At 32.0% G+C, this 17259-nt stretch overlaps 1 protein-coding gene across 7 annotated transcripts; it reads right to left on the bottom strand.

Annotated features, from left to right (window-relative positions):
- Window positions 1–12189: 12189 nt before the first annotated feature.
- On the bottom strand, window positions 12190–14922 carry LOC145115396 (uncharacterized). Of its 7 annotated transcripts, none has more exons than XM_079051686.1 (6): window positions 14622–14922; window positions 13156–14437; window positions 13024–13074; window positions 12846–12944; window positions 12604–12756; window positions 12190–12524 (listed from the first exon to the last, which is right to left on the bottom strand). In XM_079051686.1, the coding sequence occupies exons 2-6, from the start codon at window positions 14017–14019 to the stop codon at window positions 12375–12377; spliced, it is 1317 nt and encodes a 438-aa protein (XP_078907812.1). In that variant the 5' UTR covers window positions 14020–14437; window positions 14622–14922; the 3' UTR covers window positions 12190–12374. The 7 variants fall into 7 exon arrangements, with proteins under 7 accessions (XP_078907812.1, XP_078907814.1, XP_078907811.1 ...); XM_079051688.1 differs by having other exon boundaries at window positions 13156–14087; XM_079051685.1 differs by having other exon boundaries at window positions 13156–14044.
- Window positions 14923–17259: the final 2337 nt, after the last annotated feature.

Raw genomic sequence — 17259 nt, 5'->3', positions numbered from 1 at the left:
CCCTTTTATAATATTAAATTTTCATAATTTTTATGTGTTCCACAAAGTAATATTTCTCAAAAAAATAAAATGTCTACTTAAGCAAGATGTACATTAATAAATACTCAAAGTCCAATACAATAAAAATCATATTTTACTTAGACATCAAGTTGTATATTTTGTTGTCATATATATATATATATATATATATATATATATATATATATATATATATATATATATATATATATATATATATATATATATATAATGGGGTGGGTTATAAGTGGAGCGGATCGACAATGATCCATACCCGACCCATTTATTAAAAGGGTAAATGGGTATGGATCGTAAACGGGTAAACGAATCGAAAATTACAATCCAAACCCGTAAAATTCTTACGGGTTTGGAGCGAATCAGGGTCAAAACCCGCCCCATTGACAGGTCTAGTAGTACCCACTACCCAGTTAGTTTACTGAGTTTTACCCGAAGATACCGAACCCAAACCGAAAAATTAATACTATACCTTAGCACGGATTATTATACAAAATCTTCAAAAATAAATAAATAAATCAGCCCCAACATATTCCTTGTACCGAATTGGTACCCCATAAACAGTAAAAGCCTTAAAAAAATCATTCTTCAATAAAAATTGATACCCCTTCATATCTTCATGGATGAAACTCGAGTAAGTTTATGTGATAATTTAGATTTTTCAAGTAAGTTTGATATTTTTCCAATGATTTTGTATTGTCTTTGTTTAGGCTATCAGAATGGTGGGCAAAGAGACACGTGATTTCCGACGTAACAGTCCAAAGGATGCGTGAACACCGCCTCATGGACCGATGACTTGGTTGTAGAGTGGCTTGGAGTGGCTGTGAAGATGGAGTAAGATGATCAATTTGATTGGTTCCCTCTTCTTTCCCTCACATTTTCTCTCTTCTTTTTGCATCTTTACTGTCTAGCTACTAGTAACCACCATTTACAACCTAATGGATTGGTTATGAAATGGTTAAATAATGACATGGCCTCCTCTTCACTCAGAAACCACTTGTGACGATACCCCAAAGCCTTAGGAATTATACATTTGTTGAGGAAACCACCCATCTTTGTTTATGAATGATACATTTGTTGAGGAAACCACATGTGTGCATCGATAATGATTAAGATTCCGTTAATAAGAAAGTAGACAATGTGAAAGAAAGTAACGAATTAACTTTAAAAAATCACATAATCTACTGACAAAACAATAATTTAATTAGTAAATTACAATCATATATTACAAAACATATGAAGATGGATTATACCTTCAAAAATTGATTGTTTACTATTTCGAATGGAGGTTGGAGTGCTTAATAAATAATATTAGATAGACTGCAACATCAAATGCAGACAACCAATGAAGTGATGAACTATCTTTTTGTGAATGACATTCCAAATAGTTTTGTATCAACCAATGAACTATCTTTTTGTGAGTGACATTCCAAAATATTATCAAACCTTAACTGTTAAAATGTGTGATTTAATGTTGGTCAAACTTATAGTTGACTTCTTTTACAAATATTTTATTATTTTAGTTTGTGTATGATAAATTATTTCAAAAGATTGCAGGATTATACATTTGGGTCATATTCCGGGTTTGGATACTCCAAGGGTACTCAGACTTGGGTCAGGTAATTAAAATGAAAAAATAGATAAGAGTTCATTCAGAAAAAAGGAGTGTATCTGTTCATTCTCTCTCAAGTTCTTCTTACCTCAATCTGCGAAGTTAGGGTTTTATAGTCTTGTGAGAATGTTCATAATCTAGATTTGTTCTTGGTCTATTAAGTGTAATCTTTTGAGAGTAGTGTAGGAATTTGTAGTGAGATTTCTATTGTAAGTAAATGAAAACGTTATGATCTATTAATAAGATAGATTGTTTATGTTGGGAAATCCTTTGTTTGTGATTTTGTACATGGTATCAGAGCCATCGGTGCTCTAATCGGGATTCTACGACATCACTGAAGTTCTTCATAAAGGTTTGTGTTCGTAGTTTCTCTTCCTTCTTCCGCATTAGTTTTTTGTTTCGAGTTCTTTGGTACTGCGATTTGTCTTTCTTTGTGCAGATCGTTTGGAGACTCAAAGGAATCCATCTGGTGGTTCGTGTTAAAACGACTGTAAATTGAAGATCGCTTAATCTCCAAAATAAGGGTTTGTTAACCTTCTTAGAGAACGGATTCAGGCTCCGGTTAACTCGAAGTCGAGATCGGACCTTGTATCTGAAATAACTCTGGTAGGACAAACCCTAGGAGAGGCGATTGTTGTCTGATACGTTACAAATCGAACCTAGGGTTGTGTAACCCTAATTCTGTGTTCATCTAATTGCGGGTACGTGTTGATTTGAAGATCGTGAATCTTCATTGCTGGAGTAGAAGACATAATAACTCTCGCTGTAAGTCTTCTTCACTGTTTTCTGTTCAGGGTCTTCGTCCTGGTATCCTGTGTTCAGGTCTGTTGAGTTCATTGTCTGTTTGCTCTCATTCTTTTACCTTTTCTGTTTTGTTTTCTTTCTTTTTCTTTGAGATCTGATTATTGATCTTGGTTCACCATCATATTGGCTTAATATCCTGGTCATTAAGTAACTCAGTTTCTCTTTGTTTTCTGTTGTGATTGTTATTCTCTATGACTGCTGGTGAGATTCCTGGTGGATCAGGGACTAAGTCCACTGAAACACCAGATGTTGATTATCCTTTGTATATTCATCCTACCGACACTGTAACTGGAACTATTATTTCTTTTAAGCTTCTTGGAACCAAAAATTTTAGAATTTGGAAAAGCTCTATGACTAGAGCTCTAAAAGCCAAAAACAAACTTGGATTTGTGGAGGGAACAGTAACTAAAATTGCTAATGATCCGGTTAAATCTCTTAAATGGGAAAGAGCAAACGTTGTTGTGTGTTCTTGGCTTCTTGGATCTATCTCTGAAACCATTTGTGCAGGACATGTTTGCTCTGAAAAGGCTGTTGACATTTGGAATGAACTAAATGAAACCTATTTTAAATCAGATGGATCTGTTGTCTTTAACATTCATCAAAAAATCAACTCGTTGACACAGAACGGGTTATCTGTTTCTGACTACTACAATAAACTTGATTCATTATTGAAAGAATTTGATGGTTTAACAAATTTAACTGAATGTGTTTGTACTGCCTCTACCCAATTCAATAACCATTCAAAACTTATGAAACTAATGCAGTTCTTAAGTGGGCTTGATGACTGTTACAATCAAGTAAAAAGTCACATTCTCCTAACTGATCCCTTACCTAATGTTAGAACTGCCTTTTCTATTATATCTAGAGAAGAATCTTTTCAAAAAAATGGTTCTGTGTCCAATTCTTCTATTAAGTCTCAAACCACCTCTGTGTTCAACAGTAAGTTTAGTGATAATAGGAGAAATAGAGGTCCTAATCAAAATCTTCAATGCAAGAACTGTGGTGTGAAGGGTCATACCATTGAAAAATGCTTTAAATTGATTGGATATCCTAAGGATTTCAAACCAAGAAATGGTTTCAATAAAGGTTTTAACAACTCTTCTGGTAACAATTTTTCTAATAATAACGCTGAAAAGTCTTTCTCTGGAAATAATGTTACATCTAATAATAGTAATGGTGACTCTTCCACTTCCAGTTCTATCTCTTCTGATCTTAGGTCTCTCACTGGGGATCAATTTTCTAAGCTTCATCAACTTATCAGTGATAAACAATCTGTGGATGAAGTAACTGCTAGTGCCAATATGGCAGGTACTTCATGTAATTATGTCTTTAACAACTCTTTTCAATCTAATAAATGGGTTGTTGACTCTGGGGCAAATCAACACATGACTTCATCTGAATACAATCTTAATGATGTGGTTAATGTGTCTAATCTTAATCTGAGAGTTGATCACCCAAATGGATCAACTGCTAAAGTTCAAAAAATTGGAAATATGAGTCTTTCAAATAATCTTATTTTATTTGATGTGTTTGTCATACCTGAATTTAATGTAAATCTTTTGTATGTCCATAAACTTTGCAAAGATAGTAAATGCAAAGTTTTATTTGATGAATATAATTGTATGGTGCAGGATTCACAGTCCATGGAGACTGGTAATGAGGGAGGGGGACTCTACTATCTTTCCAGTACTCCCTCAGGCAAGCTCTCTTGCAATTCCAGTACTATTAAATGCTTTGTCTCAAAATTAATTTGGCATAGTAGGCTTGGTCATCCAGCTGAGCAAGCCTTAAATGTTTTACAAGATAAACTGAATTTTAACAATAAGTCGCTTCCACCTTGTGAAATATGTCACAAGGCTAAACAAACTAGAAAATCTTTCACTACTAGTCTTCATAATTCTAAAAACATTGGTGACTTATTTCATCTTGATGTTTGGGGTCCATACAAAGTAGCTTCAGTTGGGGGTTTTAAATTTTTTCTGACTATTGTGGATGATTTTTCTAGGGGGACATGGGTTTATCTTCTTAAGTCAAAAGATGAAGTGTTTTCTTGTGTTTTGTCTTTTCTAAATCTGGTTGAAAATCAGTTTTCTGTTAAAGTTAAAATTGTAAGATCTGACAATGGTACTGAGTTTGTTAATCACAAAGTTAAAGATTTTTTTGAAACCAAAGGTATTATTCATCAGACATCCTGTGTATACACTCCACAACAGAATGGTGTTGTGGAGAGAAAACATAGACACATTCTAAATGTTTCTAGGTCTCTATTGTTTGAATCTGGTTTGCCTTTAAAATTCTGGGGTGATGCAGTTTTAACTGCTGTTTTTCTAATCAATCGAACTCCATCTTCTGTTTTGGGTGGAATGTCACCTTTTGAAAAAATATATAAGCATAGTCCTAAATTTGATAACTTGAGAGTCTTTGGCTGTTTGTGCTTTGCTACAAAATTGAATGTATTAGATAAGTTTTCCTCAAGATCTGAAAAATGTGTGTTGATTGGTTATTCTCAAGAGAAAAAGGGTTATAAACTTTTGAGTCTTGATTCTGGTTTTACTTTCTTTTCCAGGGATGTGAAGTTTTATGAAAGTGTTTTTCCTTTTAAAATGAAGAAGCCAGGTTCTACTAAAAATTTGATTTCTGGTCAAATTAAATCCATGTCCCTTGATCCTTTTTCCTATGATGAGTCTATTGTGTCTGAATCCTTGTTTGATGGTTCTACTTCTGATGATTTGGGTGTAACCCATCCAACTAATGGCTCTAATACTGGTCATTCTGTCCCAATTACAGATACTACTTTTACAGATACTACTGAGGATGATCATTTATATGTGCCTTGGTTTGATGAGGATGACCCCAATTCCTCTAATCAGACTGAGGAAATTAGTCAGTCTCATTTAATGCCCTCTTCTAGTTACTCTGATCCGACCTCCAGACCTTATAGGACTCCAAAAATTCCTACAAAATTTAATGATTATGTCATTGAAGGGAAATACAAATATGGTATTGAAAAAACTGTTAATTACTCTTTTTTAAACAAAGAAAACAAATGTTTTATTTATAATCTTAACAAAACTTTAGAACCTCAATCTTATCTTGAAGCTTGTTCTGATCCTAATTGGATCAAAGCAATGAATGATGAGATGGAGGCACTTTACAGAAATAATACTTGGGATATAACTGATTTGCCCAAAGACAGAAAACCAATTGGTTGTAGGTGGATTTATAAGATAAAGTATAAATCTAATGGAGAAATTGATAGGTATAAAGCAAGACTTGTTGCAAAGGGGTATAATCAAAGAGAGGGTTTAGATTATGCTGAAACCTTTTCTCCTGTAGCAAAGTTAGTTACTGTTAGACTTGTTATTTCTATTGCTATTAATAACAGTTGGGGTTTGTTTCAGTTAGATATTAACAATGCTTTTTTGTATGGTAGTCTTGATGAGGATGTCTATATGACATTACCTCAAGGCTATCATACAAAGGGGGATAGTCGTGTTTGCAAATTAAAAAAATCTTTATATGGCTTGAAACTAGCTCCACGGAAGTGGAATGAAAAGTTATGCAATTATTTGTCTGATTTTGGTTTTAAACAGAGTATAAATGATTTTTCTTTATTTGTTAGAGTTAAAAATGGTTCTACTGTTATTTTGTTGGTCTATGTGGATGATATAATACTTACAGGTGATTGTTTAACTGAAATTGAAAGTGTCAAAACTTTTTTAAAATCTCTGTTTTTGATCAAAGATTTAGGGAAATTGAAGTATTTTTTAGGGATAGAAGTGATTGATATAGAAGGTGGTGTTTGTTTGTCTCAAAGGAAGTATACTTTGGAGTTATTACATGAGTATGGCATGCTTGGCTGTAAACCTGTAAAAATTCCACTTGATCCTTGTCAAAAGGTTAATAAAGAAGGGTTGGATAAAAATGATTTTTATTAAATAATATTACTGAATATCAGAAGTTAATTGGAAAATTAATATATTTAACAGTTACTAGGCCAAATATTTCTTATACTGTGCAGACTTTGAGTCAGTTTATGCATAGTCCAAGAAGGTCACATTTGGAAATTGCGTTAAGATTGTTAAGATACTTGAAGTTTAGTCCAGGAAAGGGTATTTCTATTCTTAAAAGTAGTTCATATGATATTTCTGGTTTTGTTGATGCTGACTGGGCCAAATGTCTGTCAACTAGGAGATCTGTAACAGGTTATTGTGTTTATTTTGGCAAGTCTCTTGTTTCTTGGAAAAGTAAAAAACAAAACACAGTTTCTAGAAGTTCTACAGAATCTGAGTATAGGGCATTAGGTTCTGTCACGTGTGAAATAATTTGGATAATTAAAGTGCTTTTTGATCTTGGTATTAATATTTCAAATTCTAGTAATGTGTATTGTGATAATGATTCGGCTATCAAGTTAGCATTAAATCCTGTTTTTCATGAAAGAACTAAGCACTTTGAAGTTGATGTGCATTTCATAAGAGAAAAAATTTCAAACAATATAATTAAATTGGTTAATATAGATTCAGGTAAAAATATAGCTGACATGTTAACTAAGGGACTTAATGTATCTCAACATGATATTCTTGTTAATCTTCTTGGTTTGTTTGATCCTTTTAAAGTTAGTTAAGTTTGTCAACTATCAGTTTGAGGGGAGGTGTTAAAATGTGTGATTTAATGTTGGTCAAACTTATAGTTGACTTCTTTTACAAATATTTTATTATTTTAGTTTGTGTATGATAAATTATTTCAAATGATTGCAGGATTATACATTTGGGTCATATTCCGGGTTTGGATACTCCAAGGGTACTTAGACTTGGGTCAGGTAATTAAAATGAAAAAATAGATAAGAGTTCATTCAGAAAAAAGGAGTGTATCTGTTCATTCTCTCTCAAGTTCTTCTTACCTCAATCTGCGAAGTTAGGGTTTTATAGTCTTGTGAGAATGTTCATAATCTGGATCTGTTCTTGGTCTATTAAGTGTAATCTTTTGAGAGTAGTGTAGGAATTTGTAGTGAGATTTCTATTGTAAGTAAATGAAAACGTTCTGATCTATTAATAAGATAGATTGTTCATGTTGGGAAATCATTTGTTTGTGATTTTGTACATTAACCAACTTTTATATCAAACAACGTTAATCTAATGCTTAAAATATAATCATTGATGCTATATCGACACATAATTATGCAATTGAAAACTACATGGTTGTCCCGTCGCAACGCACGAACGGGTCAACACCTTGTTGTTTTAAATAATTCATACATTAATATATAACATATTTGTATCACCTTTTAGTTTTTTTCTTTAAATACATCATGTTAGTTATTCGTAAAATGGTTGTAATGTATTATTTATCATAAACTTACTTTATTTATATAAGGCTTTTGTCATATTAAATGTTTAATTTATGATACTTCTCAAGATAGCATGTTAATTATTAATATGTAATCAATTAGACTATTTTTTTTATAAATATTTTGAATTTATTAATTTAATTATAATACTAAAATTTTAATTTCCAACCTATCGTATTTAAGTTTTTAATTTAAATATGGTGCTAAATATCAAATAAACTACTAAAATGGCTTGATACTATTTTCTTAAATATTTTTTTTTCCAAAAGTTCTTTTTTAATTTAAATAACACAAATACTTGACGAAAATATTAAATCAAAACTTAACTTTAACTAAAAATATATATAAAACTGAAAATTACATTACATTAAAAATAATCATTTGAAAAATCCAACATTATCAAAATTGAAAATAATTAAAAAAAATCCATCATTATCAAAATTGAAAATAATTAAAGTATTAGTTTTTTTCCCTTTCAGCCTTCTAATTTCTAATAATAGATCTCCTTTGGTCTAATTAATACATTAACTAATTTGTATAAACTTTTTATTTTTGTATAAGAATAATTATCATAGTTAATAGCGATATATTAGTTATTTTTAAGATATATATCTATTAATATTAATTTATATTATACAAAATGCACACATTCATCTAGTTGTCCAATAAATTTTGGAAAAACTTTTTAGGATATAGATGCACATTCAACCCTATCAACTAACTATTTACTTGTAATATATATTGTATGAATGTAATCTAATTAAATTAATGTTTTCATGAATTCACCAACTTACTAAATATTAAAAGGTATGCCCACACAACTACATGACAATCTACCTTCACTCCTCATGGAATATTATCAAGGGATATCTACAGAAAAGTCTCAATATTTTTAGCAAATTTTTAATAAAGTCCTAAATTTTATTTTTTGAATAAAAAAGTCCTGATTTTTTTACCTTTTGAACAGAAAAGCCCAAGAAACCGACTAATTTATTCACTTTAGCCCTTTTTGACATGTTCAGCAGGTCATTGGACCAAATTGTTAATTTTTCGAAAATAATGGGACTTTTTTGCAAATTTCGTCAAAATTTTTATGTAATGTATAAACATATTTTTTGCATATCTATATCTATTTTTACGTATTTTGAATTTTTTATGTTTTTATATGTATATATTTACGTATTTTTATGTATTTTAAATGTATAAACGTATATTTTTACTTATTTATATGTATTTATAACCATTTTACATATTTTTTTTATGTATTTTTATGTGTTATTTTTTATGTATTATGTATTTATATGTATTTTTATATATTTTTACGTATTTATGTATTTTTTTTAAGCATTTTATATAGATGTTTATGTATTTTAAGTGTATAAACGTATTTTTTACGTATTTATATCGATTTTTAAGTATTTTACATATTTTTTATGTATTACGTATTTATGTATTTTTTTAAAGATTTTTATATAGATGTTTTTGTATATTTATGTATTTTAAATGCATAAACGTATTTTTTTTACATATTTATATGTATTTTTTAAGTATTTTACATAACTTTTTTGTGTTTTTATGTGTTTTTTAGGTATTATGTATTTATGTATATTTTTGCGTATTTATGTATTTTTTTAGTTTTCTTATATTGATGTTTATGTATTTTTGTGTATATTAAATGTTTAATTGTGTTATTTTTACGTAAAAAATATATAAACACATAAAAATAATACAATTAAACATTTAATATACATAAAAATACATAAACATCTATATAAGAAAACTAAAAAAATACATAAATACGCAAAAATACATATAAATACATAATACATAAAAAACACATAAAACACACAAAAAAATATGTAAAATACTTTAAAAATACATATAAATACATAAAACAATACGTCTATACATTTAAAATACATAAATATACAAAAACATCTATATAAAACACTTAAAAAAAATACATAAATACGTAATACATAAAAATATGTAAAATACTTAAAAATAGATATAAATACGTCAAAAATACATTATACATTTAAAATACTTAAACATCTATATAAAAAGCTTTAAAAAATACATAAATACGTAAAAATACATAGAAATGCATAAAAATACATAATACATAAAAATACATAAAAAATTATGTAAAATGGTTAAAAATACATATAAATAAGTAAAAAATATGTTTATACATTTAAAATACATAAAAATACGTAAATATATACATATAAAAACATAAAAAATACACAAATACGTAAAAATAGATATAGATATGTAAAAAATATGTTTATACATTAAGTAAAAATTTTGACGAAATTTGCAAAAAAGTCCCATTATTTTCGAAAAATTAACAATTTGGTCCCATGACCTACTGAACAGGTCAAAAATGGCTAAAGTGAATAAATTAGCCGGTTTCTTGGGCTTTTCTATTCAAAAGGTAAAAAAGTCAGGACTATTTTATTCAAAAAATAAAATTTATGACTTTATTAAAAATTTGCCCAAAATATTAGAACTTCTCTGTAGATATCCCATATTATCAAGTATAAATTAATAGATATAACAAGTCATCTAGGTTGGTAATTATAAACCAATCTAAATTTCCTTTAAACCCAACAATTATATACCATCGATTAGGGGTCTACGCGGTGCCGTTTGGTGCGGTTTAAAGTCAAAACTACAAACTGCAATGCATATGCGGTTTGAGTTTTTTTGAAACCGCACCGCAAAAGTTCAAAACCGCGTTATGCGGTGCGGTTTGATGCGGACGGTTTGTGCGATTTAAGTGCGGTTTTGCGGTTTGATGAGTTGCTACATTTTATAACTTTTGAAAAATCTAAAAAACATTTCGATCTTTTGAGATATAAAACTAGAAACTAGAAATGTTTTGCAAAAAAACTCAAAAACAAGTTGCTTTCTGTAGTACGTTTGTTAATTAATTCCTATTGTATGACTATATTCACTAATTTTAGGCTAATTAACATAAGATTCTAACTGTTACGAACTTGTAATCAGACGATTATTACTATTTTATTAATCCTAGTGATGAAACAATACACTTTCTTTTATATATATATATATATATATATATATATATATATATATATATATATATATATATATATATATATATATATATATATTTGCGGTGCGGTTTAAACCGCGACTTTGTAATTGAAAACCGCAAACTGCACCGCATAGTGCGGTTTAACGATATAACAAACCGTTAACCGCACCGCAAAAGTTCTAAACCGCATTATGCGGTGCGGTGCGGTACGGGCGATTTATGCGGTTTGGTGCACACCCCTACCATCAATCCTGAAAATACATTGCTTTTATCACTCTTAAAATACACTTTTCATCTTGCCACATAGCTTTTATGTACTCTAAAAATCGACATGAAAAAAAAGGATAGTTATTCTACCCTACAACTTATTATTATCATCAGCAAAAATAGTGAATTATAACATCCTACTTTCATTTTCTATTATAACGTTCTACTTTCAAACCTACCAAATCGTACTTTTATCTATTTGTGTATTATAAAATCATACTTTCAAACAAAAAAAGGTAGGTATTCTACCACATGGCAAATCTACTTTCATCTATTTGTGTATTATAACATCCTACTTTCATTTTCTATTATAACGTTCTACTTTTAAACCTTTGTTATTAAGCTATTGTACTTTGAAAAAATCTACCAAATCGTATCATTATACTTTCACCTTTTTTTTGTCACGGCATATTATAGTCTAAAAAATCTACCAAAATATGGCCTTAAAAATTGCTTTGCATTCGGATGACATTACTACAGTGAATAGAATTTTTAAGTACAATATTGTAATTTAAAGAAATGAAAGTAGAACGCTGTAATCAACAAATTAATGAAACTACATTGATATTCCTTTTATTTAAACGAAGAATTTTTTTTTTGCAAGAAATATCAACATACTTTACTCTTTTTAACAATATAGGAAATGTATTTCGGTTTTTACCCATAATAGCAACGTGCATATATATATATATATATATATATATATATATATATATATATATATATATATATATATATATATATATATATATATATTATTTACACATAACAACAATATGTAACCCAATACCGCATCACACTTGCATTTCCTTTACACATAACAACAATGTTCGTACAATTCCTTACTTATAATAGCAATGTATTTTCATTTATTTACAAATAATAGCATAATGCTTATATTTGTAGTGAAATGTAAGTAAGTTGAATATAGGTACAAAATACTTTACTCTTTCTACCAATATAAACAACATACATTAACTTTTACCTATAATACCAACAACTTCCATTTCTTTGCAACATACTTTCATTTCTTTACTGATAATAGCAATATGTAACAAATAAACCACAATGCTCATAAAGAGAAAGTAAATTCCACTGAAATGGGTCCACAAGGCTATATATAAGAAGCCTGGGTTAATGTTTTTTTTTCCAAAAAGAAATCTATGTTTTAATGTATGTACATATGAAAAGAAAATGAAAGACTAAAATGACATGTGATTTGTACGATTATCATATCGGATTCTTTATAAAAGAGAAGAAGATGAAGAAGGTTTTGGTGAAGACTTGCAAATTGGACACCAATTCTTTAATGCCAGCCACTGGTTTATACAAGAATTATGGTAACCATGTTTGCATCCCAATCTTCCTATTTCATCTCCTCTCACAAACTCCTCCTGTAACACATTTTATGTAACCCTTAATACCAATTGTTTCAACTTTTTTACATCAAAATTAATAGATAATAATAATCACCTGACAAATACTGCATTTGTTGTCCTCTGCACCCAAACTATGCCTCATTTTTTCATCAGACTCGTACACACTTTTTCTAATGCATTTTGATAATTCTTCTTCAGATAATGCTGTGTTCACTGTACCCATTTTCTCTTCAAGTGCTAGTAGTTCCTGTAACAATAAAAAAAAGCTTCCCATAAAACCATAAAACAAACAGATTTTCTAAAAATAGAAAGGACAGATTAGAAAATAAAATAAACCTCGTATGACATGTTATCAATATCCAGTCTCATGTCCCTATGTTGATCATACAAGTTAAGCCCACCAAGGAATAAATTTGCTTCAAGTGAGAGTAATTGCTGTAGATAAAAAAAAAAAATTGGTCAAGAACTATTTACAAATTTACCCTCCAATAGAGATTAAAGACTAATTAATTACCTCATATGTTAACTCCTCATTTTGTTCAATCCTATCAAGTGCCAATAGTACCTACAAATCACCACACAAGATTATTAATACATACACACCACAAGGGTATTAATGTCTTTTGAACAGAATGAGAGAAATTACATCTGCAATCCCATCAATGTTATAACTTCGTGTTCCATTTTGATTCACAAATCGGACAACAGGATGATCTGAAGAAGTAACAGAAGTTTCTTCTGAAGATGAAAGAGTTTCAGCATGTGATGAATCAGAAACCACATCAGCAGAGTTGACCGATGATAAGTCAATGGACTCTTTTGAAGGGTCCATCTTCAATGACCTCTTTGTCCTCACTGATGAAACACTGTTTGCTCTGCAAGCTGTCCAGTTTCTTGAGTTTTTAGGGTCAGAAATGGAAATTCCAGAAGTAGAGACAACAGGGCGTCCTTCATTTGCTGATACCCCAATGACTCTCTTCCCTTTACCAGATGAACTGCTTTCTCCTTGAAAGAATCTTCTCCTCCTGCCATTGTTTGACTCGTTTTGACTATTTTCCATCACAGAGGAACCACTTTGAGTGTAAACCTTCTTAACCCTTGAGCTTGATGATGAAACTTCAGTGTTTCTAGATTTCAACTTACGTTCTTGAATTCCAGACTCTTTTGGAAGACTACTTGATTCTTTAGGGATCCTTTCTATCTTCTTTTTCTCGGATTCTGATGGAGATTTTTTCACATTGGTGACTGAAGAACAAGTCTTTGATGAACTTCCTGTAACTTCCTTGAGAGAAGATGAACGGAAGGAAGGCTTTGAACTTGAAGCTTTTGGTTTCTCTAGGCATTTGTTTTTAGCAAGTTTAGTGTGGTTAAGTCTGCCACAGCAACCAATTCGGTTGCAGAATTGAGGACTTCCATTTTGAGAGCCAGCAGTATCTTTCAAAGCAGTGACTGATCTTTTTTTTGGGGCAGCAATCCCACCAACAGCCTGTTTACTATAATCTACATCCATATAACTGCCCCTTTAAGCCTCCTATCTGCCACAAAACTCATCATCAAGCCATAGAAAACCCTAAAATCCTAAATTGAAGCAAGAAATATACGAATTACTAATCAGAAAGCTCAACAATTCTAGGATCCACCCTAAAATCCTAAACAGAAACAAGTAATTCACAATAACTCCACGAAGAAATATAAACAGAACGAAACGATTGATTAATTGCGTGTGTAGATGCATATATAAAGTTTATTTGCATGCTTTGAGATAAATAATCAAAGAAAAAAGTATATCATATGATTCTTATCTTTTTCAATTGAAGAATCATAAAAAAAAACTCGAAGAACGAGGTACGTAAAGTTATTCCGCCTTTCGATATCGATACGATTGTAATCACGATCATCGATGAATTCACCAACCGTATTTCATCAACCTTAAACATCAAACGTCAAAAGCAAATCAACGAACCTAATATTAAGTCGCGTCGCGTCGCTTGTTAAGAAGATGTATTTTGATCAGGTAAAGAGATGGAAGAAGATGTATTTCGATCAAAATAAGATAAACCTGAATCGCTGATGATACAAAATTAGAATGAATAGGGTTTGTTATAGCTTTACCTTATTGGTCGTGTGTATGAGATAAAGCAAACAGGAGGAGAGAGAATCCGAAGGTGATGTGGGACTAATCCATCCACTATATAATAATGACGATTAGAATATGGAAAGATGACAAAATTGAAAGAGCTAAAATTCCGGCCTGCCGAGAGAAATTGTCGCATTTGAACCTCAGAATCAGAATCAGTTCGTTCAATGTCAACGGCCGTCTCAGGTGGATCGTGGCATCATGATACGGAGCTTATCGACATGGACTCGGTGGGGTCGGTTGGCTTTGGCCTGCAACTAAAACCAGAACTTTAAGGACGATTGGATTGCTGGATGGTTTTTTTTTGAGGATTTGAATTTGTCAAAATATTTTTATATTTGTGAAAGAATTGGGATTTGAAACGATTTTGGAATTGATTGTGGTTTAGGTTGTAAAATCTTTGAACAAAATAAATAAAATTTGTTTTGTAATCTTGTTTAGTTTTTTATTTTAAGAAAATCTCATAGAAACCTAATCTATTAACTTAAAAAAACAATCTAATCCACTATCGCTTAGTACTTCAAAAAAAATTATATCAATTTTAAGTATATTTTAACCACTGCATTTTTTATGTTAATACATCGTAAGTGGCTTGCCCCAACTGAATCAAGAAACAAACACTAAACATGGAATGATAATTACACAAAGATCAAAATACAAATTATAACATTCTATTGATTAAATAATGTTTATAGCTCAAATATTACGTTGTATAACATGAACCGACAAAACGAGCAGCGCTCATCCTTGCCGCCACCTGGGTGCAGTCCTCCCAGTCTTCTCCGTTGAAGCAAATCCCCTTCAACGCCTGAACCACAGACAAACTGACACCCGACAGTTGAGGTGCTCAATCCGAGGAGATGACCACGCGAGGATAACCAGGTCGTTGTTAACCCACAACCACTGATCCTGCCAATTCTTCATGGGCGCTCTCTGATTAACGATGAACGCGTGAGTATTTCGCCGCTAAGAAAAACTATGTACACCAGACTGGGTGGACAAATTGAAGAAAGTCTGGAAAGTCCGAAGTTGGGAAAGAGCACCCAAGGCCCGACAGGCCAATTCGAACCCGACGATCTTATTGGCGGTATTAGGAGTAAGATCATCCATAGAGAATCCATACTCATGCATGACTTCATCAAAGAAATCGGATATATGCAACCGCAACACTGCCTCGAAAATCGACACATGGACTCCAACCTTCCCTGTCGGTGGTTGATAGATGATAGCCCTTCCTTCGGAAATTACATATCGTGCTATGGCATAAACCCAAACTGAAACTGAAGGGATTCAAACTCTTCTGGTGTTGGATCGTTCCCAGATCACGCGGACGCCATTGCCTTCCAATAACGAAGACGAGACGAAAGAGAAAATAAGCAAAGAGAAGGTAGAGGCAATCGAAGAAGAGGAAGTAGAAAAAAGAAAGTAAAACCGATCCCGATAAAGGAAGTTTTAAATACAAAGCAGGAAAATCGAACAGTTGCCATGATGAAACCGTTTGCGCAGACGGCTCCGTCACATCAATGGACTTCAGAACCATCTCCACCAACCACGTGTCATGATCTAAGCCAGAACAACTCAGCTATCCCAAGCTATCGCTGACTTTTACTAGCCTAGGGTACTTGTTAACGTATCCCTCTAGGAATACATCAAAGATAACAAAATGGTTATCTAAAGGACGACCTAGCTAACGGTCACTACCCATCTTAAGTAATTAGGCCTGGGCCCTCACCCTCGCGGCGTCACGCTTAGACCCCGGCGCTCTAGCGCCAAGGTCCAATTCAGAACGAGAAACTCCGGTCTAAAAACAACAAAATAGTACTGGCCACTCCCCATAGCGATAAGTGTAGCGCCCAAGGCGCTGTCCTCTGTTAGTTCTGCACCAATAGCAAATAACTGCTAGTGGTGCACGATCCGCCAATAGGAATCCTCCACGTCCTGTTGGCCCAGACGGGACAAAAAATCATGTTGGGATCACATGTAGAAGATAACAGGTATAAAAGGATCATTTCTTCTCCAAGAGAAGGGATCGCCTCATTCTCTATCCCATACCTAAACCTAATTCTCTCATACGACCACTAACTAGACAGTCGGAGCTTCGTTTTGGGACCACCTCGCGGACGATGACTAACGCCGGTTCTTTCTTTGTTGTGATTCTCAGGCTTAACCTAGGCGAAGCTATTCCGGGATGACGTTAAGCTCGAAGAACATATCACAACAATATCCTATACAATCTTTAGGATATCCTACAAAGATGCACTTGGTAGACCTAGGCTCGAGTTTGCTGGAAGCCTCTTGTCTAACATAGGCGTCACAACCCCAAAATTTCATATAAATAGGGATGGAGCTTTTCCATACCACATCTCATAAGGTGTCTTATCTACCTTCTTAGTTGGTGCCATATTCAAGACACGGGGTGTGGTGAGTAAGGCATAATTCCAAAAGGATAAAGGGAGAGTACTCTTGCTTATCATGGATCGAACCTGTAATGCCCGGTTCCTGGTACGTATTTTAAATAAGAATTATGCATTTTTACAAAGGGACTCGACGAGTTGGAGGCCCCAAACTCGTCAAGTAGGAATGGGAGAAATTTGGACGCGGGACTCGAAATCT

This window comes from Lactuca virosa, chromosome 5 (genome assembly GCF_052849685.1).
Source record: "Lactuca virosa cultivar CGN04683 chromosome 5, Lactuca_virosa_CGN04683_v6, whole genome shotgun sequence".
NCBI lineage: Eukaryota > Viridiplantae > Streptophyta > Magnoliopsida > Asterales > Asteraceae > Lactuca > Lactuca virosa.
Note: the sequence above shows the minus strand (reverse complement) of the source record. Positions and strands in the feature narration are given on the sequence as shown.

Excerpts from the sequence above, each read along its gene's own strand:
- LOC145115396 (XM_079051686.1), bottom strand. The coding sequence starts at position 14,019 with ATGGATGTAGATTATAGTAAACAGGCTGTTGGTGGGATTGCTGCCCCA. Across the intron at positions 12,945-13,023 it reads ATGAGGAGTTAACATATGAG|CAATTACTCTCACTTGAAGC; the intron begins GTAATTAATTAG and ends TTTTATCTACAG. Across the intron at positions 12,757-12,845 it reads TTGATAACATGTCATACGAG|GAACTACTAGCACTTGAAGA; the intron begins GTTTATTTTATT and ends TTATTGTTACAG.